Source organism: Tigriopus californicus, chromosome 10, assembly GCF_007210705.1.
Source record: "Tigriopus californicus strain San Diego chromosome 10, Tcal_SD_v2.1, whole genome shotgun sequence".
NCBI lineage: Eukaryota > Metazoa > Arthropoda > Copepoda > Harpacticoida > Harpacticidae > Tigriopus > Tigriopus californicus.
In genome coordinates this window covers 14,532,484-14,559,735 of record NC_081449.1, presented here as the reverse complement: position 1 = coordinate 14,559,735, position 27,252 = coordinate 14,532,484, and the positions used below count along the sequence as shown (strand labels likewise).

Sequence of the window (27,252 nt, the reverse complement as noted above, 5' to 3'; positions counted from 1 at the left end):
AATAACAAAGAAGGTCGACAGAAACACTTTGTCACACCTGAACAAATCTAAGGCCGCTTTGGTAAACGCGATATGCGTACGTGTTTTGCTATTGTGCTTACGATCAATATTGGGACATATTTGGTGATCTTAGCATCTAGATAAGTTCTCCAGAGAGACATCGCATTGAAAACATGGACAAAAAAGTCAAGATAGCTGCAATGGTCACAACGGTCATGTTAGTTCTTCTCACCGTTCTAGTTTTAGTTTTGACAATAGATTCATTTGATCCTTCCGTGGGTAAGTAACTCCATACAATTTACTCGTTCAATGATTCGTAGAAATGGACCTTTTGTGATATTGAATGCAAAGTTACGTAAAATTATGTTTCTTGTGCCTTTGATGTACCCATTATTGCGACAAGCTCAAAAATAGCCAAGAGACTTGAGCCGAAAGATAAAAATTGAACTGAAGAAAAGGAAAGCATGTGCCTTCAAGCCTCGACATTCTTTAGCGTTTGTCTGGTTTGCTATTTTCCGTAGCCGGAACCTAAATCATGAACGACTTTTCAATTGGGATTTGGCGAATGAGCCGTAGATTCATCAGTATTAGCCACATAGACCGTAAGAGTTGAGTAGTGGAAACTCCTGAACGATCTTAAAACGCCCATAAGCCGTAAGTCATCGCTGTAAGTGAATTCGTGGTTAAAATCGTCCAGCTCTATTGCGCAAAGATGAAAACGAACGAAAAAAAGTATAGGTTGTCCTTTCCTTATATAGAATTTCCGATGTGCCGTTGCTCTTTTGCTCCTTTCAGATCCCATGGGGACGTTTAGCCAAGCTCTGGCAGGTTCAGTTGTTTGCTGGTGCCAGAGTCAGTGATGCATGTTTGGGGATTCAAACAAGTTTTTAAAAGCTGACCCTTCTTTAACATTGCTTTGTGAGGAAAGGTCAGCTTCGTTAAAACCAGTTTGAAACGCCTTTTTTTGCTGAGCTTGCCTAAATGTCCGATTACTCTCGTCATTATCCAGTGGTTCTTCTGACTCAAGTACTGTAGAAAAGCTCATTTGTCACCTACGAATCCAATAAGTAATGGTGTTGAAAGGTTTAGGTGATTCGATTAACTACTTACCGCCAGCGGCAAAAAAAGCGTCATGAGCCCTTATGGGGCTGGGACTAGTTTGGGCCGTTGCGTGGTTTTTTTTTGTGGCAGTACTATGGCCTGAACCATGAAGTATAACATGTTATACTTTGTTCAAAAATTTATATTGCTTGCCCACTGGCCACATCTCTGTACGCATTTCAAATTTAAAGTTGTTGGGTCCACTGTCCTGATCATCTCTGCTTTGCACTATCTAAAGCGGCAACACTCAACTCATATCAGAAACCAGTTCCGCCAATTTGAAGAGTTTAAGGTACTTGAAGGACATAAATTTCTCAGTCAAGTGATTCATATTAAATGAAATGTGCAACTTGGGCATATGATTTGATTCCAAACTATAAAATTCCTGATTGCAGCCATGGTAGCTCAAAAAAAAGAAATACAAGTAACACCCCAAACTGGTCCAAACCGCTAAAACTGTCCAAACGGTTCATGATAACTCTTTTTGCCGCAGGCGGTAACAAAATAATGGAATCACCTGAGCTTTTTAAAAGCAATTTCTTATAGTTTCAGGTAATATGTGTCTGATATAGCTAACAGAAACTTTACGACGATAACCCCAACAAATGATGGTTTGAAAATATCTATTCCAGATTTAAACGATCTGAACCATCATTTCATATCAAATTGCGTCTACTTAATAGCCCTAGACTTCACTTGTCACCTGTTTCCAGCTTGTTGCTCGAACTTGACCATATCAGGAACTAAGAATGCAGATCCTTTCTATCAAAACATCATGGGCGTCTATGAGCCCTATGCCAACCAGAGTTCAATCACCTATGGCGACAAAAACTTTCCCGTGTACATGCACACACTCACGGAGAATCGCAGCGAATTTGGAATGGGGCCCAGACACTCATTTTTGTACTACTACAAGAATGAAATCCCGGCTCTCAATGAAACCGAGTGTCCTGATGGATGTTGGATGATTGGTGAGTGATCTCAGTGAATCAATCCTTATCAAATGACTTCAAAGGTGAGACAACATTGATAAAATCGTTGTCAGTAGGTTGACAGGGTACTATTCGTACCGATAGTACAAAAGTCTCAGGCGATGGTGATACCCCAACAAATGGAGGGCAAAACCTCCATTTAAAGCTTATCTTAAGGATAGCAGAGCATATTCAAAGGAATAGACAACTTAGTGTAAGTGTATTTGTGCAATTGCAGGGATGTATGACCCCACACCGGGAAATTACTGGTTTGGACGGAAATATTGGCGCTTCACGGGGTTTCAAGAGGCTTGTCCAGATTCGGCCAGTTCATCTGGAGGAGAAATTTTGAACGATAGAGGGCAACCCGACTCTCTCATCCTGAAATGTCTGGCTTGAACTGGATCAGCGGCTCCTGGCAGCCAGGCAGGTGGCTCAGGTGCCCTAGTGATTGGTCTTTGATGCCAACTCAATGATTCGGATCCAAATAGGAGTCACTGAATACGAAAATAATGTTGTCACTAAATTTTGGGAATAATCAAAATGATTGGATATTGAATGGGTTGGACGAAGGAGGCTTCAAAGAAATTGATTCATTCGAGTCTGCATCATCTCGAATCTCAACTCCTATGTTGAGAGAGTCTACCATCACTACTTGCAGGTGTATTCTTTGTGTCAGCGCGCGGAGTAAAAACCATAAACCGTTTGAGCCTAAATTTGTATTTAGTACTGATACATAATTAAAATGATAACCATAAGCCTTACCTGTCATGACCCATAATCAAGGCCATTCATATTGAACGTCATTGTCCCCATTTTAACGTACACTCTCTTAAGTCTTCAAAGAGTTTCTCTTATGCTAAAAAATTCAGGTACACCTTGGTTCTGTCATTCTGGTAATAACCAGAAAAAGCCAAACTGTTGTGTAGTCTTTTAGAGAAATCTACATCCAAGAGAGTATCGTCCCTTGGGGCCAAAATCCCGCACCAATCCACTTGAAATCACTTTAGATAATTGCAATTCTCGAGCACCTACCCAAGAAATCTGAGAACAGACTTGAATACAATGAAAAACCCTGCTATCTTAAAGAGGTCTTCAATTTTTTCTCCGAGTTTTCATGGATAGCCCCCCTTAGGAAGTACGGATCGAGGAGGTAGACACGTACCACAATGAAGCGACGTACTATCTTCACTTTACCACTAGCTCTCACCGGCCTGAGAAAAAAAAATAGCGAGTGGTTTTGCTTTAAAAGGTGAGCGGTTCAATCTCGAAGTCATCATTCGACATCAGCACATTCAATGAAGATCATTGTTCAAACCGCTCTTTTGAGCCTGGGGGCTTTGGTGGTGCTCGGGTCTCCGGTTGCCCAACAGCAAGCCGGAGAACCGAGCTACGACTACAGTAACACCAATCAAGATTACTATAACAATGACGAAGCCGCATTCGGACAACGCGACGAGCAATACCCTGAAGACGATGTCCAAGTCCAAGAGGTCCCCGTTGACGAACAGCAACAACTCGATTCCATTTACCAAAACGAGGACCAATATCAAAACGAAGCTCAAGGCGAAGGTCAAAATGAGCAGGAAGATGCCTTATACTACCCCAGTGATGCCCCAGGTAAGATACCCCCAAGAACGTCCCGGCATCAAAAGTAGCACAAAAGATTCTCATGTTGTGGCCTTTTCCTTGCAGAGTGTTGCAGCCATGTGACCATTCAGGGCACCAACAACCAAGACGTGTTCTACCAATATCTCATGGGAGACTACTTCCCTTACACTGGTGAGGATTTCGACTCCTACCACTCTGTGGACGGTCAGACTTATCCCGTGTACATGCACGTCCTCACCGAGGATCGCAGTGAGCTGGACCTCGAACCTCGGCAATCGTACCTCTATTTCTACAAGAACTCCAACCCTGATATCGAGGAGACCGAGTGCCCCGAGGGTTGCTGGATGATTGGTATGCACGATCCCACCCCCGGAAACTACTGGTACGGCAAGAAGTATTGGTATGTGAATGGCTTCAAAGATAACTGTCCCGAGAAGATGACCCAAGAGGACCGCAAGCTCATCGACCAAGACGCCAAAGAAGACACCGTAGCCGTGGAGTGTGCCGCTAAATAGATATATTATACATCCTGAAAATAAATCTTTATAAATTGAAATGCTTCATGTTCGGGTTTATTCGTATCTGACTTGGTTCTTTGTGAAGACAGGGGAAAACAACATGGTTTCGTACGAATGACACATATTTTTTTCATGTTGCATTCGAAGTTTAAAGAGGACCTAGATTGGCTAGAAATTGACGTAAATGATTGCACCAAGGACCACTTCCATAATAACTGACTGACATTTAAAAAACAACCATTCTTAATGTTATTCGACGACATCGGAGTACAAACTGAAAGAATGGTCACTACTTTCTGGGTTTGAATACAGATTGTGAGTGCGTTTATGAGTGGGGGAGGGAAGGGGCCGGTCGAAGATCGATTTTTCTCTCGCAAGAGAACCAGTCAGAACGAAATTTCTGATGAACCATTATTTACAACAGGATCGGCTAGAGCTTTACTGGGGATCTAAATTGATAAAAAGGTCTGAAAGAACGATGATGGGTGGAAAATGGACAGAAAAATTGGCCATTCACCAAGTAGATTGGCAACACTATCAGTTCTTACTTCAGAGGGGACTCAGTGTTGCCATTAAAAACGAGGAGAGGTCGAGTGTGATCCAAGAACTGACCAATTCCAAGCAAGCCACTTTCCAACAATAAAAGCGACCATTGACTAACGGGCATGAGGGTGGCGATAATTTGAGCAAAATCACTACAGTTAAAGGGTTGCTGTTTGAAAATAGATTCTATTTTCTCAAGCAAGCTTGATCTTTTGTTGAATGGTCTTGCGGCACAATGGGCAAGCCGTGACCTCCGATTGGCATTTTCCACAGCAACACACATGGCCGCAGGGTAGAAAAATGATATTGCACTAAAACGAAGCAGAAAATAGTTGTAGTTGTTTCTGTTGTTGAACTATTATTCGGAATTCTAAATACTTGCATCATCCCTACCTTATTCTCTAGACAAATGACACACTCTGTCGACTTGAAAGTATCAACAACCATTGGTTCAGCTAGCGGAGCAGACGGTTTGGCTCCTCCCTCAGGATCGCCACCATTGACTTCCTCTTCCAGGGCTCCTTTGGATGGAGCGGAGGGTTCCGCCCCAATAGGTGGAGCTGAGGGAGCCCCTCCCTCCGTATCCTCCAAACCTGACATCTTTTCAGCCAAATGTCCTTGCTTCTCTACATACTCCCCGGCCATGACTAGGATCTTTTGCCTGATGTAAGAGTTGTGGATGCCAAACTAGATGGGTGAGTCAATATGACGATTAGAATCTTCATCAGTTGACAAAGTTAATTACCCATCACCTCAGCCAGGTCATGGTCCTTCATGTAGCTCAACTGTTTGACAGTAATATTCCGCAAGGCTAGAACTGGGACGTATTCTTCAGCATTGGCATTGGTAAGCAAGTCCTTCAGGGCAGGCTCAATCTTGGCCTCGGCCTCGACCATTTTCTGAAAAACCGTATGAATAAAGCCTATAATTTTGACACTGGATAGTGCCTCAGGCCGGTTTGTTTTTACCTTGGGCTTGGAATCGAGGAGCTTTTGGTACTGGATAAGCCAGTAGTTCTCCATGTCTTCACTGCGAGTGTTGTCCAATTCCTTGAGACGATCCTGGAGCTCCTTGGCTCGATCCGCTTTCTGGTCCATGAGTTGCATCAACATTTTAGAGAGGGTCTGGCGTTTCTCCTCCATCACATCACGCTCAAACTCCATCTGAAAAAAGGTCATTTAATATGAGTCCTAGATAGACAACGGCATCCATTCAAGAAAGGAGGGCCGGAAATTATCAGCCCTCTTTCTCCTAAGCCAGATAGATAGCGTGGCTGACATTGAGAAATGGCGACCCCAAGAAGAGTGGAAGCCCGCACCTTGAGGTCTTTTTTGGTCATTTCCACCATTGTCAAACTAGCCAGCTCCTTTTGGATCTGTTCCACTTGCGACGAGATCTCCTTGTGTCGAGAGTCCTGCTTAAGGAACAAGGCCGTGAAGGCCTCGCGTTGATATTTCTCGTCCTCCAAAAGATTCGAGATCAAATCATCTTGGTGTTTGCCCTTCGAACTCAGGACCAAATCCAGGGCTTTATCATTCTCCATATCCCTGGAAAATAAGGTTCAAGGTTGCCAAAAAACTGTGCCGAGTTCATGGACCAAGAGGACCAGCAAATCATCAAAATCAGCCTTACACCGTGAGTGCATTATTGATCACGGCTTGCTTGCCATCCTCATATTGTCGCCTGACTTGCTCTCGTCGCATTTCTTCTTCCATCAATCGTTGCATTTCCTCTGGAAAGACAATCATAAAACAACCATAAGCCCTCGACGAACGAGCTTTGGCATTTCTTCGCTTGGCCAGAACGAGGCCACTTACTTTTGACTTCTTGGGCCCGGAGTTTGCCCGCCTCGCCCGCTTTGATAGTGAGTTGATCCTCCATCTCCTTCTTCTCCCTCTCCAATTCCTCAAGGACCCGCTGAGGATCCGAATGGCGAGCATTGGAGGCCATCAATTGCGAAATCAGAGCATCCGTGTTATTTTCCACTGCAAGGAAACAAAGGAAATGGGTTTATCTTCTGGAACAAACATTTGGGCACTATTGGGCGAAAACGAGAATGGGGTCTGCTCGTAACGTTAATAGATACCACGGTCAATGCAAAAGGTTCTCGTTAGTGGGCTTAATTTGCCAGTCTGATGATTCTTGGCAGCCTCTCACAAACTGGAATATGCACAGCGAGTGCCTTCTTGGGGACTTGGCACATAAAAAGGAACATTAGGTGGACGAAGTCATTTGGAAAACGAATTAAGGCCTCCTCAACGAGAGGCCATCCTTATAGCTTGACTTGAAGGTGGCGAGCTTTTATTTAGGGTATGTGGTGTTATGGCCGAAATCTGAAGAAGAGCACGACCTCATTTGCTCTTGGTCAATGATAGAGATCGAATTGGGTGAAGGCAATAGTATATGGGAACAAGATCAAGAGCCCTCAAATAGGGCAGGCTATCGCAGGTCTCTTTGTTCCATTTGGTCCACAGCATCGTGTGCGACCTTGAGAGGCTTTCCAATACTGATGCCGTTGCCAAAAGTGAGCTCGATATTGCAATGGGTGGTTTGGTGTGCTTGTATCTTCCTCGGGATGAAAATGGAACACCCACATCAAACGGTCCCATGTGTTAGTGAAGTCTCGTTGGAGAAGAAATCGAGAGCTATCAAATATGTCAACGACCTCCGGGAGATTGGGATCAATTTTCCATGTCAGTGGGTCTCGCTGTTCGATTTGGAACGCCCTCGGGAGAGGCTGTAAGGTTCATGATGCCCTTGAGTTGAACCTGGGAAAAATGGATTCCCAAGATTTATTCGAATTAATGGGTGGAATTCCTTCCTTTCCTGTCGACTGGTTTTATCCAATTTGCCTTCAAACCAGCATTTCCCTCACATTGCCTTCTCACCGCCGTGGTCGAACCATTTCAAGAATTTCCTAATGGCCCCATTGTAATTTAAACTGGATACTCGAACAAGGAACAAGGGGAGGGAGGGCCAAAGAAGGCCACAGAGGGCTAGAGGGAGGGCTCCAAATGGCAAGCAACTAGAACGACGAAACTTTTGGAACGTTAATGTTCCACATTGTATCTTCAAGTACTCCTCCAAGCTTCAATAAGAGAGTCTCGGCATGGACCACGACGAAGATCCAAATATAGTGGGGCCTGAGTTTTACGCGTTGTGGTGCTCGAGTACTCTCTCTCTTTCCCGATTACAAAGTAGAATAGGCATGCGCCGAGTTGAGGATGCACTTAATTTCCCTTGAGACTCACTTCCTCCGCCCACATTCTACTATAGTTCACGTCGTTCCAATTTGGAAGGCGGAACTATTTAGATGCATATTCATGGCTCGATAGCAACAATAAACTATAAGTAGTACGAATTATTTGTCCTAATCAATAACTAACAATTAAGGTGAGCGAGTTTAGTATCTTTCACATTTACTGCACAGTTCTTAACAGCAAACTTAAGTATCAGGCTTCCAGTTATCTGAATGTTTGTAAGCTTATATTATTTGCATTACATTTTGGTGTACAAACGTAGAGAGTAGGATACAAGTTGTAATGTATATGCGGTTAGCCGAGGGGTTTCATTGCCAGGCATGATTTGTGGGAGATGGTTTCACTTGGGAATGAACCCAACCCACTTTACCATGATTTACGATTGTGACATAAAATCCGGAGCCATAAATCTGGTAGGGAAATATCCTAGTCACTTTCCATATCCGAATGATGATGCTAACAACCAACTGACCAACCAGCCAGCCAGCCCAAAGCTACCATCCTCGTCCACCTACGCGTTGCTTACTCAAATACAAGGATCTTATATGACTACACAAAGAAACAACGGCCTCATTTTGCATTCCTAAGAGCCCCTTTCGTTTTCCTGTGGAACCATCACGTCAGAATACTGCTTCTTTCGTGCCCAAGAATGACTTGCACAAAGGTCCCGACTAGTAACGAAAAAGCTAAAAAAAGGTCGAAGACCGGACTTCGAGGAACAATGGCGATGTTATTGTTGCCTTTAGGACTGGAGACTGGTTCCATCCAAATGGACAGCGGAACATTCTTAATGATGCCAACGCTTGCAACTAACCTTTATTCCTCAGACTCGCACAAACATATTATGCCAACATGACCATTTCAAGCGAACCACAAACCCAAGGCCGTCTCCAAATGGGTTTTTGGGTAGGAATGACACCATCAAGTTTCACGATGTTTTGAATGAGTTATATGTAAGCCCTTTTGAGACAACACGGGCGATCGTTACAATGGTAAGTGGTATATTAAGCCAACCTAAAAATGCTCGAGCCTAGATTCCAAATAACTGTTTTCCTTACAATTTCTTTTTCTTTCATTTGTACCACTTACTTAAAGTGTCGTCAGGATAGTTTTTGGGTGAAGAACCTCATGCAATTAAGGCGAAATAAGGGCAGCGATTAAAAACTGCTTAAAAGCGATCGATTTACATATATTTTAGGGTACTAAAAGCCTTTTCCACTTTTTTGACCTTATTCACAAACGACAACCATTCATTCAAGTTCAAGCTGTTAATTTTTTCTCCGTAGTATGAATCCGCGGAACCGTGCCCCTCTGACAAAATGTCTATCGGAAACTCCATCTGTGATGAAGCATCTGTTTGGTACCAGGAGCACACAGAAATATATTACATAACTGCTAATGAAGCAAATTCACTGGCGTTCATGTTTTTCTTGATTTTATATGCCGTGTTGTAATCTTTTGTGGTTTCTCTGCGTAACCATTTACATCTTGCAACTTTTCTTTTGCACTTATTATTATTATTAGTATCAAATTTATTTGCAGTAAAAACNGTTTTTGCACAGTCTTTTGGAAAAGTACACCCCCTCAAAAAATATTAGTTTTCGATGTGAAGCGAGATGGCAGATTCCAAACCGAGTACTAAACCAAGCGCCAAGCGCCATGCATAATCCCCTAGAATAATAGGACGATTTTGTCAAAATAAATCGTGCGTACTCTTTTTTGATCAAAATATTCTTTGAATCGAATAACAATGGCTATGCAGAGCTATACCTTTAACATTTAGTAACGATGATAACTGCAACTTGCAGTTGGCAACAAGAGTTAATTTCTCGTTAATGAATAAATTTCTCGTTTTGAACTGCTGGGATTCCAATCCCAGTAGCGGTAAGGAAGTCCGCCAAAAAAACACGAAAAAAAAACAAAACAGCATTTTGTGCAGAGATTTCTAGACACTGGATGTCGGACGACCGACCACTCGGTTGGTAAAACAGTGCAATGGATGGTCTCTTGGGAATTGATCACCAACCGGTTTATTGCACTGTTTAGCCAACATAGTGTTCGGTCGGTCGTCCGACATCCAGTGTCTAGAAATCTATGATTTGTGTCCCTCATCAATGTCAGAAGCTATCGCCATCAAGGGTTGCTTTCTAGAAAAGTTGTTTGTTTGTAAAGTCAAATTTGGCAATATCTTGTACACAATTGGCAATCCATTCGCTAGAGCGCAGTCAAAAAATGATATGATTTTACTTGTTTCAGCATTTCAGCAATGGCCTAAAGATTATTTTGTAACCTTGACTTTTGTTATGGGTGATTATTATCTCAGAACCGAAATCGTTACCTGACTCCGTCTTTCTTGCTTCTACCAAGCCCTTAATCTTACTTCAGATTTCATCAATTTTCTGTTTTCATTGAAGGGCATTTTATGACTTTGGTTTGTTGTGCAAGATAGACGAACTTTTTCATATTTCATACTCTTTGGCATGAATCATTGATCAAGGTCGTAACGCACACTTTTGAGGAGAACTTTTTCCTTACTAAGACAAATACTTAAGAACATAAATAACAGTTACTGGTGTCTAAGTATCCCAATAGAGGATGATGCATGACACTTGGCATCATCATTGGATTTAGCCAGTCTGCTGCACAGTTAAAAAGGCAATTTTTGTGGTGTCATTCAAACTTTTCCGATGAACTGTGAGTGGTTTTTTCTTTAGTTTCTCCATAATTTGGACCCATTTTTCATTCTTCGTTTTGAGCCAATACTCTTACTTAGCTTGGGTGCAGCTTTAAATAGTAAGTAGGCAATAATTAGCAAACATAATTCAAACTCTTTTACCAGAACTTTTAAGTAACAATCTAAGATCCATCTAAAACAATTTTCAAGTTCCGTTCGTCCTTCACAGTTCAAAAGTGTTCATCCAGTACCTGAGGCCAGAGATCCGACGAGGGCGACTTTTTCCTTATCCCTCAATTGCTGCATCTTCTTGACGGCCTCTTCGCGTTTGGACTCTTCAGCTGCCAGATCCGTGAGTAGCTTCTTTTTTCCAATCTGAACATTAGCGGCCAGGACGGCCTCTTTCTGTTGGGATTCCTCACGGGCCTTTTCCATAGCCAACATCTCTTTGATCTTGTCCTCCTGAAGCAAACAAAAGATAAGAAGACGAGTGTCAGAAAGGGTGGCGTGAACGCGTAACTATCCTGTAGGTACAGGATGTAGGCCATCCTTTCCTCGGGATGGACCTCGAGAAGTTGATATTCAGACATGGGCACAACAAACTACAAACTATGGACCAAAGGTGGAGTTTCGAACGAAAAGGGGTCCATATGGCCACCACTCACGCCTTGAAAGTTTGTGGGGCCCAATGGTATTAGTACATAGACCTCTCGCTTCAACGACCCGTTTCCTTTCTCCTCACCATATTGTTTGTACAGCACACTCGCACCAACGTCTCAATTTGCAATTCAAATGATACTGGCCCACGTGGGGCAGCTCTGATCTGGCATGAGAAGAGCTGTAAGTGCCACCAACTTCTCATTCACTCTACCAAGTTGATATAGTGCATAACTCCCAAGTGATGATGCGCAAAAGTGTGGCTGAGGCTCTGAATTGCAGAATGTTGTTTTCTGGCAGGAGAGAGCAGAGCATCATTATGAGAGGAAATCCGTCAAAAAGCAGAATGCCAAAACCAGATCCTCTCATCCCAAGCTGAAGCCTCGTGTTCCCAAGATGTTCCCGGAATGGGATGGGTTCCAACAAGGCTGATTTAGACATCGTGATTGGATACACATAAACGGAATGGCTTGGCGAGGGGTCATTCACCCCCAGAAAGTAGGGGGGAGCACGACTCAGTGGACCTCTGAAGTGATCCTTGAGCATGGAACATCATTGATTGGTGCCCAAGAAAATGGTATTAACCACCAAATCAACATGGTGATTTTAAAGAAGGGCAAGAAAAACACGTTTTTGAATACAATTGGCCTTGTCCCATGTCGATTTTCATCACGCGAAACTTGTCTCTGTGGCCTTGCCTCAAGTTGACGGCCTTAGGACGAGATTGGTTTTTCGAGGATCAATATTTAATGAGCAAGGTTTGGCTGGTTTTCAGTCTTTTAGTCCCTCTTTGAATGTGAAAAGCCACCAAAGAAGGTTGCATGAAACGTGGAAATGCACTGTCATATTTAAAAATCACTTATATACTGATACTTAGATATGATATCACTTTCTAGTTAACGATTTTACTGCTTTTATCGTTTTGACATTTTTTTGTCTCTCATATATTCAACAACGCCTATAATGCCTATAAACTATATTTTTATTTATTTTTACACCATAGCATGACCAAGCGCCGCAAGAAAGATATTGAATTTTGAATTTTAAAAATTGGAAATCCTTAGCATTCCAACTTATGTCAACCAAGCCTATTTATTGAATAGGCCTTTATATTAAATCCATTACTTGAAATTCGATATGACCTCCTCATGACCTCCCATTAGGATGAAGGATGAACCCCTTGTGGAGCCACTGAGCCAAATCTTCTTTTATTGGAGCTTCTTATCGTTTGTCTTCATGATAAGTACGATGTACATTACCAGCCCTAGCCATTTGTAAGAGCCACTGACAGCAAACATTTCTTGAAATTCCTTTCCTTTGAAGCTGAAGATTTTGGAAAGAAAACTTTTGTTGCTTTGCTCAATAAGATCACCAACTAAGATGACTTTCAATTCTTTCAGTACACGAGCTCTGTGAATTGAGTAGGTGGAAACATGGCTCCTTTTATTCTGATATTTTGTACCCATATGTGGTGATTTAGATGTCGGATGGAATATTGTGCTCCAATGGTAATATTTGAACCAACGATTCCTCAAGACCAACACCTCAATTTCTATAAAGTGTCCAATGAAAAAAAACTTTACCCTCTTTCCATTTTCATTTATGTAACCAACCATTCATCTCGCCGAAATAAACCATTCCTTGGAACATCAAGTTATTTACTAAAGTCTTGAACTCAGGGCGTAGTTAATGGATGCCGCAAGAACTGGATTAGTCCTCGCATGCCTTTAACAGAACAAGGTCATTCTTTTGGAAATCGAAAAGAATCCAGCATCTAGGTTTGCAAAGCAATCAAAATCAAGCTAAACGGCTACCCTGTAAAGACCTTATCTTGGTTTGACTATCACGATGCCTCTCCTGTGATTGCCGATTGCACCACTCTTGGGATAAAAGTGCCATCCATTGGATTTGGCACTTGATTGACAGCAAAGCCAGTGGCATGGCCATCGATGACGAACAACAACAACGATAACAGCCGACAAACGGAGATGAGAGAATCAATATTCATCTTGGAAACGTGCCAACCGTTCAAAGTGGAACAAGTTTTTCATGGGCCCGCATGCACTCTCGCCCAAGAGAAACATGGGGAACAACATCAAGAGGAAGAGTTGTTATTTCCCTCCGAATTGTCCAATTGTTTGCGAGCCAGTTCTTCCCTTTAGATCCTTCGAGAACCACCGAGTTCTGCTATTACCATTTTGATTATGTAGATTCATGCTTCAAGACTGAATGTTTTTACCTTGTTCTTCTCCATGACTTTTAGGTTGGATTTGACAATTTGCTCGTAGGGATCCTCGTGGAATCCGTTGAGACAGCCACCATTGGAGTTCTTCCCATTTTCCACATTGGGAGGATGATAATCAGACGGTGAAATGTACTCGATATCACATTCTGAAAACCAAGCAGGCACACCCACGTGAATGCGTTATCCTCGAATACATCTACTGCATGAGCTGTAGTTCTAGCTCAGTGAGCTTGTGCTATCAAATCCGAGCTCGTTTCCTTTCCAATAGCTCATGTTCCAATAATGGACCTCTCGAATTCTAACGTCATCTAACGCTGAGACTCCTGGTACACACACACTCAGTAAAATGTGCCTTATGTGAAAGGTTCGTGCATCCCAGAACAAAGTACAGTACTCGTTCTGTTATGAATTCATCAAGTTCCAAACGAGGGAAAGCCATGTATGTAAATACTACGTCGCTTTGATAACGATTGTTTGGGCTCCTTCTGTGCTCGGTTTTTACTGAGATGTCATGCAGAAGACGATTAATCTTGATTTCGTTTTCACTCCAAGAAACATGATGGACACAAATAAAGACCAGGGTGGCCACCTTCTGCTTCAAATGTCCACTGGTAGTAAGCCGACAAACAAATGCGGGATAAACGAAGCTTGTGGTAAAAGAATTATGGGTTCAATTTACAGAACGATTAAAAGTGATGAACGAGCTCGGACAAGCGATAACATCTGGCAACTAGAATAAAGAAAGAAAAAAAAGACCCGAAACTTTTCCTCCTCTCCTTTTTGCACCCTTAAGACGAGGCCAAAAGGGCCAAAAAAGGGAGGAGGGAAGTGCGAGCGGGAGGAGGGGAAAAAGCCGGATTATTGTTCTATAAATAACAACAGACAGGCTTCTATCATCTCACGAGGTACTCGTTCGCTTTTCAAACACTCAAGGCTAAATATGGACGACACCGAGTGAATTCTAACGACCTGTCAGAGGCACCAAGGGCCCTTTGAAAACGGCCTTTTAAGCTGAGGGTCCATTCATTCATGTCCGTACGTACGTACTCGTATATGAGTTTTATCGTATGAAAGCAACATTTGGCAATGCCTCGCTAACAATTGGGTCCTTTCGCTTGGTATGCTTGACGCATTATTGTGCATTCCTATTCCACATCAAGCAATGTGCGTGTCCCAGTTTCTTTCCTTTTGGAAGTGGATCAATCAACGGATTGACGGCAATGGTCATGATTTGATCAGAGAATGATTACTGATGGATGTGTGGGATCCCCATCTTTGCCTAGGCCAAAATCGTCGGTGAACATTGCGGTTAAATGCCATGGTGGTAAAACTTGAGCAACCGTAGCCACCAGACCTTCAATGAAGTTTGAGTGAACGAGGTCGTAAACGGAGAGAAGTCAAGTCAAGTTGGAGCATTATGGAGCATTGCGTCTTCCTGTTCCAAGTCGTGAAAAATGTTTGCTCGAACTTTGTTTCAAAAAACCAACACGGCAAAACTGCTATTCCACCGCGCTAGCTCAGACAAAGCTGGGGTGGACACAAGTATTTTTCATGAAAGTTTTCTCATCAATGGGATTAGTGGCGAACTCGCCATTCAAGAGGAAAAATACCCCGGCAGCAGAACTAGGTTTGACAGACAGAGAGAGCCGAGAGCTTTAGAAGAAGAATGAGAGTTTGGCGAATAGAGGGAACACTTTCGAATGAAAGCGAAAGCTCCGGGAAATTCCGTTGCTTTAAGAAGGAGCAGATAACGATTCGCGAAGGCCATTTCCATTCGACCGAATTGATTTCAGCTTTTTGTCAAGTCATGAAATTTTGANAAGAAGGAGCAGATAACGATTCGCGAAGGCCATTTCCATTCGACCGAATTGATTTCAGCTTTTTGTCAAGTCATGAAATTTTGAATGAACCAGCTTCTCGGGTCAAAACTGTAGCCTACCATTACAATTTGAAGGAACAACTTTCATAATTAGAGAACACTCTCTTGTGCAAGTGCAACAGACTTCGAGCGAAGGCTGGAAAGGAAATCAACGGCCATGCACGGACAGCACTCCCACTACACTACACTGCACTGTACTGGGTACTATGAATATTACATGGATTGGCTGGCGCTTACCCACCTTTACACAAATACTTCATGATGGCCTCCGTGCCTTGCTCGCAGATATTGGAAGGCGGGTATTGAAAGTTCGTCACGTCCATCTCGAGGACGTGAATGGCTCGAGCTTGGCAGAGATTCTTGGGCAGTTTGATCAGTTTGGCATTGCTTCTCACGTCCAGAGTATTGAGGTGATGCATAGTGCCCATGGAATTGGGCAACTCCTTCAGAGCGTTATGGGATACATTCAGACTTTGGAGCTTCTTTAGCTGGCCAAGGCTCTCGGGCAGTTTCTTGAGCTTGTTGTGATGAAGATACAGGACCTACAGGAAACAAGGCAGGCGGAATGAAGGCCGCGAATTCAATTTGCTTTATATCTCCGCCCAAAGACAGGAGGAAGATGAAGAGGGTGAGGGAAAGAGGGAAAGAGAGCCAGTTCGCTTCCTACACTTAAACTCATAAATTAAGGGGCTTCGGACAGAAAGTAGGTAAGGGAATAGCTCCGAGGAATCTTATCTCTAGCCCCGTTCTTTTCGACACTCCCAGAATGCTGCCTCGAGCCAATGGAAGAAATTACATTGCCAACAAGAGTTTAACACATGGAATGAATGGTTGTGCCCTCTTGGGATTGGCCTCAAAAATAAGTGCATGCCTCATCTTGGAAGATGTTAGTGCACTGACGCCAAGTCACAACATCGACTTCTCCAAGAAATCCACCAACAACGCTCACCTTCAGTTCCTTCAGGGATCCAATTTCGTCGGGAAGTTTCTCCAATAGATTGGATTGAAGATTCAAAACCTGGAGCACGCAGGCCATATCCGAGATGGTTCCACCTCCAGTCAACAATGTCAGCTCATTGTTCTGCAATGGAAGATTTGTCAGATAAATCATGCGAGCCCAGCGGCAGATATTATTGTATAAATTATGCACCTGCAGAAGAAGGGCATCCTTGCGAAGAACCTTGCATTTGGAGTAGACCCCGGGTGGAACATTCTTCAATCCGCATTCGGAAATGTTATACACCGGTTCTGGGCTTTCTTGAGCCTGAAATGAAAATGGAGTGCTTTGGAAAAAATCATCGATCAAAGGGCTTTGGCCTTCAAGGTTTCCACTGTGAAGCATTTCATTGGGTTGAGAGGGCGACAAAGAAATCACTTGGGGGTAATTGAAGTTGTCGTAGTTTGAGTTCCTCAGGAAAGGTGCTGTAAGTTCTAGACCTTTTTTTCCGGTTGCCATCCATGTATTGAAGGAGGAAGGAAAGGAAAGAGCTCCTCAAGAAAAGAGGAATTGGCAAGATGTTCCAAAAAAGGCCGCCTTGGGTCCTAATCCAATTTTTGGCATTTCGAAGTTCTTTGTCCCTATTACTTTCCCTGTCAGGATTAGGAACAAAGAAAGCGCGAGTGAAGATGGAAAAAGGAAGAAGAGCCTTTTACCCTCCCCCCTAAGGAGCCTCCAGGGGGAAACGACAGGCGGTAGATTTGCAGGATCTTTATCCTCTTAATCATTCTTATTTTTGTCTTGGCACTTTTGCTTCTCAGTCGCTTTTACGTTTGTTCAAAATCTGCCATCGCCATTAAGACCTCACCATTTCATGAACAATTCTAAATCAATCGCAATCGCACGAGGCTAGGAGTGCCTCAGAAACTGGCTTTACAATTTCTTTTTCATTATTGATTGAGCCGAAAAGGTATTGGCCAGAAATTGTCCAATCTCAAGGGATCAAAGATTTTTGCTCAAGATGCGCCCGAAAGTTTCTCTGCGCCCGAATCAAAGCGGCCAAAAGTTTCTTGCTTTGAGCCTCGACCTGAAATTTGAAAAAGGTCGCTTTTTGGAGCACAGCCTAAAGAAGAACTCCTCCATTTCAAGACCCATTCAACGAGTCGTGTGGCCTTCGTCTTTCTTGCCTGAGAAAGCCATGTGGTCTTTTCGAAAATAGCTGCCAGGTTCCTTCTTTGTCCGTTCATTCAGATATCTGGATCGAAGGAGACTTTCCAAAGATCCCTTTGATCTCTTCTTTGGATGTTCCTCAGCAGTTTTGTCAAGATCAGAACAAGTTTTGGGACGGAAGCTTGAGCCAAGTCGAGCCTTTCGTCTTTGGAAAGCACACACACACACACATACTTGCCTGGAGGCGTATTTGTTTAAGCCCATTATGGTCACGCTGAATCAAAAAAACTGAACTAATCAAATCGCAAGGATGAGCACCACAGTATAAAGCAAGACTTATAACCCTTGACCGCAGGTTGTTGTTAGTTCAATGCCAAGATGTGTATTTGTTATGCAAATAGAATTGCTTTCACGGCTGTTCACAAACATCAAACACAGTATGATAGAATACGAATAAAAACGAGAGGAAAACAGGTCTAAAGATGGCAAAGTGACCGAATTCAATGTATTCTTAACCATTCACAGCCTTTATTGTCGTCACAGTTAGAGTGCTGTGATTTTGGCAGAACTCATTATAAGAGAGTCGTGAGAGCCAGAGACGCGTCAGAGCATGTCAAAGTCATTTCCATTTGAATAATGAGAATCTGGAGGGAACGAGGACGGGAAACTTGGAACTGGTTGGGAGAAACTTTGTTACATATGGATGGCATGAGCTCACCTTAATGGACCGTATCTGAAATTAACATCATTATTTTCCCAAGATAACCCCAACTCCAGACCGCATTACTCCCAATCACGCAAGGGTCTTTTTTTCTTACAATACGCTTCCCAGGGAATCGTTTCTTTTATTCTGAGAATACAACACCTTGAAAAAGTGGGAAATGGTTCCATGGACCACATTTTATGAGACGTGTCTTCCGATTTTTACAACCTTCGAGGTCTATACTGGCCAGATTGACCTCCAACTTCCAATATCAAGAACAGACTTCGACCAATCCTTACTAGGAGTCGCCTAAGAGAAAAAAAGACGGGAGACCAAGAAGCAATCTCAATGCTGAGGGGACTCCTTATCTATAAGGATGGGGTAGATTTGCCAAAATCAAGCCAAAGTGGAAGTTGTTCGATTTGAATTTGACATTCATTTTGTGTGCCTTCACTTCAATGTCTTCAACACCAATCGTTAGTTCGATTCCAGTGTCAGGTTTTACTGATTTTTATTTTACTCTCTACGGTATGTTCGTCCCTCAACCATGTGCTTGAGAGGTCCAAATTTTGACGGTCCGTGCACATTATTTCGATAGACCTAATGGTGAAGTGGGGAGGCGGATGGATTTCCAAGGCTCTCCTGAATTTTGAAGTGGATTTCCATTACATACTGCTCCATTTTCCCCTCTAGGTTCTCGTTGGGCTTAGATTGCTGTGCCGCTTGTTCGTTCGTGTAGGACGAGGGACTTTTCCAATCTCTCCTCACAAGCCTCTTTCCATTGCATGTCCCTCATTCAACCTTCAGTCGTCTTTCGACCAGGATTGGAAACTGCTTGCTTGGAAAGATTTCTTTGACTGAGGCGAGCTCCGAAAATAAATCCCAACGCTCTTGACAGATATGTTGGTTGGTCGGCTCACATTTTTCTCTTGATACATTGTTTCGAGAAGGATATTGTTCCACATTTGTTGCCGCCGGGCGTGCGTACACAGGAGTCGTAGTACGTAATTCGAGGCACTAGATCGGTCCAGGCGATAAAAAAGTACCATCTTTTTAGTTCCAAAACTGTTGTATACACAGTACAAACACACACGCACCAGAACAACAGCAAGGCTTCATGCAGCAAGTGGAACGAACCTAAAGAGGCTTTTTATTCAATTGCATTTCCACGCCTTTTATCTGCTCCATTGTCTACCACTCCTTCCTCATTGGAACGAACAATGAAACGCTGATCCCCTCTCCAAACCAAAGACACGGAAAGAGTGAGAGAAAACCCCGTTCCACTTGCTTGATGGAACCAGAAGCCAACCAACCATCCGAAGAGTTTTGGTTCGGCCTTGTTTCCAATCCTCCTTGTTCTCATACTTGAATGAATGGCTCACTTTAGATGATCCGAAAGGTGTTCAAACCAAAATGCTATCAGTTTCATATCACATCGAAAGCACCCCAGTATTATCGGCACTTGGCGAATAGGAACCATTTCTAAAACCATCTGGCTATAATGGTTCCTAAATTGCTCCGATAATGGGCCAGAATTTGGTGAAGACTCGTGGCCATCGCAATATCTCATTTCTGTGAGAGAAACTGTCATCCTTGTGACAATCCAGGGCCTGTTGGTACGAGATCTCGCTAGGGAAATTGCTCTCGTTTACGGACACCAAATTGTTTGCCTCTCTCCCAAGGGCTCGAGTGCTAGACAACTTTGGAGCGCAGGTGGCTTTAACAATGGGGAACATCAGGGTGAAATTGGATCAATACTTTCCATGGCGGAGAAGGGCACTCCAAGGAACATTAAGATTGGAAGGAATTGAGTGCACTCCAGAAAAAAAGATGTATACGGGTTCATCACTCTTTTTTTTCCCTTCAAATCCTTGGATTTTGGAACACGACAAACGAACGAACGTGCGTCCAGGTTGGAAGCGACTTCAACATAAAAGTGTAATGAGATGGAACCAACTTGAAATGACAGAGCACCATTGGTAGATGATTGGAGGAGAACTTGGTTGGGGTCTTAAGACCACTAAGACATTGTCTCCAATTCTCACACTCACTCTCCTCGTTCCAAATTGACAATGGTCCTTTAAGCCTTCCAATCTCGAGTTTTCTTTTCAAGACGTCCTCAAGAAAAGGGGAAGAGAATGGATTTGGCCAAATTAAAATCAGGCTTCCTCAAGCCCAAACAAAAAGCGTACCCCAAATGTCCTCTGGCATGCACAGTCAATTTGCTTTGGGTTATTCCATTCTGTGCCTGCGGAATTTGTACCTTGTTCGCCGATTTGTTCCACAAGGAATACAAGCATTCTTTCACCCTCTAATACGTCCACCGTACATCTACCACTCGCTTCCTATCTGTTCCAGGAAAATTTATGGCATTCCTGTCCCATACATTTGGCGCTGAAGGCCGAACAATCGAATACCAACAAGAAAGAGACCAGGCACATTTCCAGTCTCTGTTCCTGGATCTGGAACTTGGCGAAACAAATGACTCGAACTCGGTAACGTGGAGAGGAGAGGAAAATGAGAAATGGAGTAAGGTGATAGGGCGGCTCATGGGAACGGAAAAGGATCCCATGTTTTGGCTTTTGGTGTTTCATCTCGTCTTCTCATTCTTCGTCCATCTTTTCCCTCTTTTGTCTTGACTTTGAGACAAGCAAACAATGATCTAAACTCGTTCCGAGTGAACCTCACAAGGCTACAAATGCTGGTTGATCTTCGGAACCAGACGGGAGAAAGTGGAACAGACCTTTTCATCAGTTCAACTCTTCCCTGAAGAATTGAGCGCCAAGGGCGAAGATCAGGCCACCAAAAGTAAGGGATCTCCTACAATCCCCTATCAGTTCAACCGTGCTTGATTCTGCTTTCTCCTCTTTTGGACCAAAAGTAGAGCAACTGGCTCAAAACAATTTTGTAAAGCATTTTGTGGCTCTCAAGGGAGAAACTAATCAAGGCCAACCCAAGAGAGCCTTTTAGACATTCACCATTTGTGTTGGTTCCATCTACGGTAGAACGACTTTTCTGGATTGCACCCTCAGCGAATTAATTTACAAGTACGAGGTGCGTTCAAAATCAAAATCCATTCGCTTTGTATTTGTCTCATTATTGGTTCAATAGCTTTGGTTACCAAATCAAAAATGTTGCATTGCCAATTTCGAGCAGCTTTTGCTCAATTCAATATCGGTTATGGCTGATCGTGATTGAGCAATTTCCATTTTGGAGCCACACGTCCCAAGTGCAGATTGATTACTCGGCAGCCCTCGCAAAGGTGCCCAGGAAGAACGCCAATGCGATTAAAAAGCTTCTAGACGATGTCTATCCACCCCAACTGTTCGCCGAGTCTCTAAATATTAGAACCATTTCCAACATAAGCAACGTCCAGAAGCTTTTTAATTTGAACCTTTTCGATTGAAAATTCATGCTTTTAAAGTGTGAACAATCTTGGGAGAAACTAATTGGAGATGGTTGTAGGTACTTGACTAACGGGTGACCGAGTTTAACTCGGGTTCATGGGTTCGATCCCAGGTCTTCCCCCCCCAAAAAAACTAACTTATCTTGTGGATCTTCGCCTCGAACGGCGACCCTTGAACTGAGAGTGGGCACCCGATCACCAACAAATGACATCAAGAAAAAACTACATCATCGTCACGTGTTATGAAATCATTTTTAGAAATGCATATCCAATGAGACTTGCTTCTCGCAATAAAGAGGTTTTTTTTAATCATGGTGACCCATTGTAGAAATTGATTTTTTTCGAAGGCGGGATTTGAACCCACGCCCTCTGGTGAACCATGTCGTGTCTTTAAAGGGTACATTAGACCACACAACTTTGATTTAGCAGCATCTAATGGAAAAAGCATGAAATGATCATACTTCAGTAACTTAAGTTGTCAAACCAATTATTTCAGAAATATGAAGTGAATGAACGCATTTGGATTTTGAAAGTACCTCGTAGTCCAGAGCAAAAGAGAGTTCCAGGAGCAATTTGTGACAAGGTTCAGAGAGTATATGAGCCAAAGGAGCTGACAAAGTTATGGTCCCGAAGAACTGCCAATGACAGCCAAGAGACTAAATTACATGCTGCGGAGTCTCGCTCGGAAATCATTACCCTGAATGGCGCCATTTTTACGAGCCTGAGCCCTTTTAAAGCCTTCTCAGTGGAGCGCTTGACTAGATGACGAGCAACACACCAAGTAGAGTGGCCATTCTTGGTGCTCATGCAACATCCAACCGCAGTAACTAGTTGTCAAGTTCTACACAACTTGCAGATCGAGCGAGTGCGCCATTATCATGCGCAACTGGAATCAAAGCATCCACATCATCCGATTTTCGGGCATCGTCGCCATAATTGGGTCCAACAACCAACAAAGGCCATCCATCAAAGTCAACGTGCTTTCTTGTGGAGGCACGTACGTCTGTAGGACGGCAACTCAGATTGAAGACTCCCAAGTTCAGCCTCCCTGAGAGATTTGAAATTGTTGGTTGCTCCTGACAACTGGAATTGATTGCCTTTTCCCGCAATCTGCATGCATGGCAATATGGCCCCCAACGGCCTTGGAATGCCATCCTTTTGAGAAACAGAGCCTCGAGTGAGTCACTTTGGAAAGCTTGGCCGGCCAACCAAACACGTAATTCAGCCTTGAGATCATTTTTCCACATTTACATAACGTTGCTGCATCTTTTGAAAGCAAATGTCAGAGAGGCCGTCAAGGTTGTGGGCTAATGTAGACGTTACCGAAAATAGCTTACCAAGTATTGCCTGTGCTCGAGTCGAGCTTTATAGTTGATCTTCTCTTTAGGCTTGGAGTCCACAATCGAACCATTGGAATCTTCATCTTTACTCGAGTTCTTCTTGTCCTTCCTCCAAAATGGCATGATGTGATGAGCTAAATGACGGGTTTGGTAGCTGCAGTTCCTCTCCTCTAACTCACCAATGAAACCAAATCATCCTTTGTACCTGAGGATGAAAAAAGAAACAATGGTGAGTATTTGTCAAGACGACAAGAGGAGTCGAAAAATTGGGCAAACGCTTCCATTCTGTTCCTTCTGACCCCTTTTTGAGCCGTATTTGGCCAAAGCTGGAGGTCGGAGTTCAAACTTGAATGAGCTCAGTTTCACCCATCCCGTTGGCCAAGGCCATTTCGATACGCCAAAAGAGGACCTTCATTCGAAACAGAGTTCCCATGCCCTAGCACGGTTCCAAAAACGTATTATCATCACACGAAAAACTTTCATGACTGATTATATTCTTTTTGATTTTGATACCTTTTTTATACCATTCAGATTTATGGTATATTTTTTAATGCTATGAAGGTTCTTCAAATGAAGAGGGAATCTAAAGGCTTGAGAGGAACCCTGAGCCTTTGTCTGCCCATCTCTCCATCTTACTTTTTTGGAAGAGATCCCTTTGGAGCAGCAGTGACACCAGATATATTGGCCAACTTTGCCGTCATACATCAAAGGTTTTGGGGTAGACCATCTCAAAAATGAACTTAACCGCAAAGTCATGCATTAGTCTCAAATATAAACCTGATTGAATGTTGCAGAACGAATCAACATCATTCAAACTTGACAGCTTCTCAAAATAAAAAAGATTAAAAAAAACACAATAAAAATGAAATGAAAAATCATTCATTCTAACAATGAGACGGAGCTTGAGCTCACATCTGGTTGGTCAGATGAATATGAGTTGTAGAGGCGATTAAGCAGAACTAAGTACACATCATTTTTGGCACCATTAAAAAGGCCAGTCACATTAAAGGGGTCACGCGCACGCACCCACGCACGCACACGGGCGAGTCCGTGTGCCCCTAGGCTCTGAAGATATCTCATTTTCCCCCTTCTGCGTTATATCTCTGTCTGTCTCTCTCTCTTTGGCTCATTCTTCGGCGAGGCTTTGGAGAGTGTTCCACATTCTGCTTCAGAATGAAATCCTTTTTTTCCGCTGACGATGAAACTCTGGAGGATTTTTTCCACACTTTCAGGAACAAAAACATCAAACATTTTTGAATTTTCTTCCCTTCGAGAGTGCTGAGTGAAAGGGCGTTGGGAGGGTCGTCCAAATTGGAATATCTTATTGATTGGATCCATTCGACTGAGGTGGGAGATTGTAAGGATCCGAGGATACTGATGGCACAGAGTGAACCAAGGCCGAGAAAACCATCATCTTCATCTACTTGGTATTACACGTTCATGTGCATATAACAGGAACCAAGGTCTTCTCACAGACTCTCGAGGGAAAAAAAGGTGATGTAGTCATAACTCATATTTACTGTATAGAACGCATCTGGAGTAGGACACCTGAATCCATGCTGGATCTATTCTCTCACTGTCACGAGTCAGAATGAATTGTTCAATGTGGAGTTCGTGTTGTAGGTATACATGCACGTACAGTACATTCCGACTTTTGGAGCACTGTCAAACGCATAGCACCAATTCAGAATTTACCGCCCATTCCTCACGTAGAAAAGTGATTGGTATTCAAGGCACAGTGCCGAACAAACAGCTGGTACCAGAGCCTCTACATGCAAGTTCCAAACAACACAGATGCTGAGCTTCTGAGTGGCCGGCACAACTCGATCCTTCTCCCGGGGTTATGCCAGAACGGTCCTTACTGGACAGTATGTCTCCAAAAATCAGGAGCTACCACCTACCCGGCCCTGTTTCACGGTCATAACGGTCCTGCACCATATATAACGAATATCCCATCCTTGTGCGAGAGTCAGCTTTGGCACAAAATACGGATTTGGAGAATGGTTTAGGGAACTTTTCAAAACTTCTCTCACATATCAGGTCGAAGGATCATTACCAGTGTTGCCATGACGTCCAGCAAGTTCCTGATTGTTCCGACAATCCAGAAGACAAGATCGACGAGAGGCACTCTACTTTGGCAGCCCTAATTCCTCCACACAAACGAAATTTCCCTTGTGCAAAATCAGCAGTTCGGCACAAAAGCCAATGAGAGACCCAGGATTTCGCTTGAATGAATGCCATCGACGATTGGCTATGAGGGAACTTCCGCTCAGGGGAATATTGACCTGGACACCAAAGAAGGAATCCTTCATTCTTTGTCCATTTCCGATACCCCCTGTCGAGAGCATACTTTTTCCCTGGACTTCCAAATGCCTGACAAGTGGGAAAGAACACGTTGTTTATCTTAGTCGAAAGCCCCGTGGAACTTTTCTCGATCTTCGACAGAAGATTCAGGCAGATAGAAGAGCACTGTATTTTTGTGCTTGGTCCATCTCGGTTCTTTCTCTCATTATGCTCCTTCGGATATTTTTTGCTTCTAGAGGAACACTCAAACAAACGTAGTAACATCGAGCGGAGATGATGAAAGGCCTCTCTCTTTCATCACGAAACGAAGAAATTAGATACACAACGAATGGGAATCCAGCAGGACTGCCTCGCCTCTACCTACTTCTCTTGTGACGGAGGGCGGTTTGAGAGTAGCCTCATTAAATCTTGTTGGAACGTCTTTCTGGTGGCTGATCCAAGTCGCCATGCCGATGTACCATACCGTTGGGCTTGTACAGGGAACTAATTGGAACAGAAGCCAATAACGGAATGGTTGGTTCGGCCAACAATTGCTCTCTTCGTTAGTTGGTTAGTTGGGACAGCCATTCGCACGCTCTTCATTGAAATGGGAACAAAAAACTTGTTTTGACATTGACTAGACAACGACTTCTCCTGAAATTCTCCAGCCCCTTGAGATTAGAAACCACGGCTTTTGGTACTCATCAAAGTCAGACTTGAACACAAGAAGAACAAGAAAAAAACGTCAAAACTGGAATATCCCCAAATTCCTGATCAACCTACTTCTTCCACTCACACATGGAAAGTGGAATGGTTTTAACAGCCAGTGATGTTAGGTTCCTTAAAGTTTTTGACGAATAACAGTTTACCTCAAGGGGAATGCGTGCGTTAGGGATTCCTTTCATATCGAAAATAATGAAACAACTTGCTATATTTAGTTGTTCCTCACAACTTGAGGAGGATGTGTGTTTTCATCATTGCAAGCATCATTGACGGAGGAAAATGAGGCCAGATCATGTTACAAATCAAATACAACCAAAACTAATGAATTCGAGGGCACAACAAATCCTGACAAAAATATCTATCAGCATACAGAAACGTTCTAAAAATGAAAGGCAAAGTTAGGTTTGTAATGTTTCCAAGAACAGTTTTGTAAATTAGTTTCCAAATGGCTTACTTCCATTTCAGATAAGAAAGAGCAATTTTTTTAACATCTGTATTTCTACTTCCACGAGCTCTTCCTAATAGGATAATTTTAGTTGCGCTACTAATTGTCTCCTTCTGGACTTTATGGGTAGGGTCGCAACAAACCGTGTGCCATTATTTCAATCGATTTTTCGAAGAAGTCTTCTATGGGTTCTAAATTTCAGAATAGCAGACCTGAAATCTTGCACGACCCTCAAAACTATCGAAAAATAAACCTTCACGACCAAACACGTACCGTATAATTTGATTGACTTGAGACCATGATTATTGGCAAATTTTCGATAGTTAGAACTCGATTAAGACCGTATAAATGGGAATGGAGCGTGCTGATCATAACTAGTATTGTTCTATGCCTAACAAACCTTATCCAATTCCTCGTACTGAACACGTCACAACCAATTACTCACGATTTTGATAAATATTCATCAACATACCCTGAGCGGCCAGTGCCGGAATCTTCTGCAATGCAGATATTTAACTTCAAGATCTGTCTGTCAAATCAGACCGTCAAACACTCTAAACCTGAACTTTATGGCGTCTTTCACATTGCTGTTCTTGGGATTCAACCTCGTCCAAAAATGATTAACACACTGAATGCACTGAATGCAACGAAATTGCGCAATAATTTGTGCTTGCTCCTTCAACAAATGGATTGTGTGCTTTTTATTGCGAGTATGCTGACAGCTTGTTGTTGACACCACTTGCTCAAGTTGACTGTTTCGCTCTCAGACAGAGCGTGAGCAACTCC

General features: G+C 43.0%; 3 protein-coding genes across 3 annotated transcripts; 2 read left to right on the top strand and 1 right to left on the bottom strand.

Moving 5' to 3' along the window:
- The first annotated feature begins 15 nt into the window (after positions 1–15).
- On the top strand, positions 16–2,830 carry LOC131887799 (uncharacterized). Its single transcript, XM_059236504.1, has 3 exons — positions 16–279; positions 1,815–2,072; positions 2,311–2,830. The coding sequence occupies exons 1-3, from the start codon at positions 174–176 to the stop codon at positions 2,469–2,471; spliced, it is 525 nt and encodes a 174-aa protein (XP_059092487.1). The 5' UTR covers positions 16–173; the 3' UTR covers positions 2,472–2,830.
- Positions 2,831–3,244: 414 nt separating this feature from the next.
- On the top strand, positions 3,245–4,239 carry LOC131887796 (uncharacterized). The gene is made up of 2 exons (XM_059236501.1): positions 3,245–3,692; positions 3,768–4,239. Exons 1-2 carry the CDS (start codon positions 3,371–3,373, stop codon positions 4,196–4,198), a joined length of 753 nt encoding a protein of 250 aa, XP_059092484.1. The 5' UTR covers positions 3,245–3,370; the 3' UTR covers positions 4,199–4,239.
- Positions 4,240–4,241: 2 nt separating this feature from the next.
- Positions 4,242–27,244, bottom strand: LOC131887787 (E3 ubiquitin-protein ligase LRSAM1-like). The gene is made up of 14 exons (XM_059236485.1): positions 26,939–27,244; positions 23,013–23,220; positions 16,610–16,723; positions 16,409–16,540; positions 15,701–16,001; positions 13,575–13,726; positions 10,930–11,140; positions 6,562–6,729; positions 6,377–6,476; positions 6,063–6,291; positions 5,713–5,907; positions 5,497–5,643; positions 5,138–5,431; positions 4,242–5,055 (listed from the first exon to the last, which is right to left on the bottom strand). The coding sequence occupies exons 2-14, from the start codon at positions 23,136–23,138 to the stop codon at positions 4,939–4,941; spliced, it is 2,286 nt and encodes a 761-aa protein (XP_059092468.1). The 5' UTR covers positions 23,139–23,220; positions 26,939–27,244; the 3' UTR covers positions 4,242–4,938.
- Between the last annotated feature and the right edge of the window lie 8 nt (positions 27,245–27,252).

Coding starts and splice junctions, on each gene's coding strand:
- LOC131887796 (XM_059236501.1), top strand. CDS start 3,371: ATGAAGATCATTGTTCAAACCGCTCTTTTGAGCCTGGGGGCTTTGGTG. Junction 3,693..3,767: donor CTACCCCAGTGATGCCCCAG/GTAAGATACCCC, acceptor TTTTCCTTGCAG/AGTGTTGCAGCCATGTGACC.
- LOC131887787 (XM_059236485.1), bottom strand. CDS start 23,138: ATGCCATTTTGGAGGAAGGACAAGAAGAACTCGAGTAAAGATGAAGAT. Junction 16,724..23,012: donor TCGAGCACAGGCAATACTTG/GTAAGCTATTTT, acceptor TTTTCATTTCAG/GCTCAAGAAAGCCCAGAACC. Junction 6,730..10,929: donor CGTCGGATCTCTGGCCTCAG/GTACTGGATGAA, acceptor GTTTCCTTGCAG/TGGAAAATAACACGGATGCT.
- LOC131887799 (XM_059236504.1), top strand. CDS start 174: ATGGACAAAAAAGTCAAGATAGCTGCAATGGTCACAACGGTCATGTTA. Junction 280..1,814: donor TTCATTTGATCCTTCCGTGG/GTAAGTAACTCC, acceptor ACCTGTTTCCAG/CTTGTTGCTCGAACTTGACC. Junction 2,073..2,310: donor TGATGGATGTTGGATGATTG/GTGAGTGATCTC, acceptor GTGCAATTGCAG/GGATGTATGACCCCACACCG.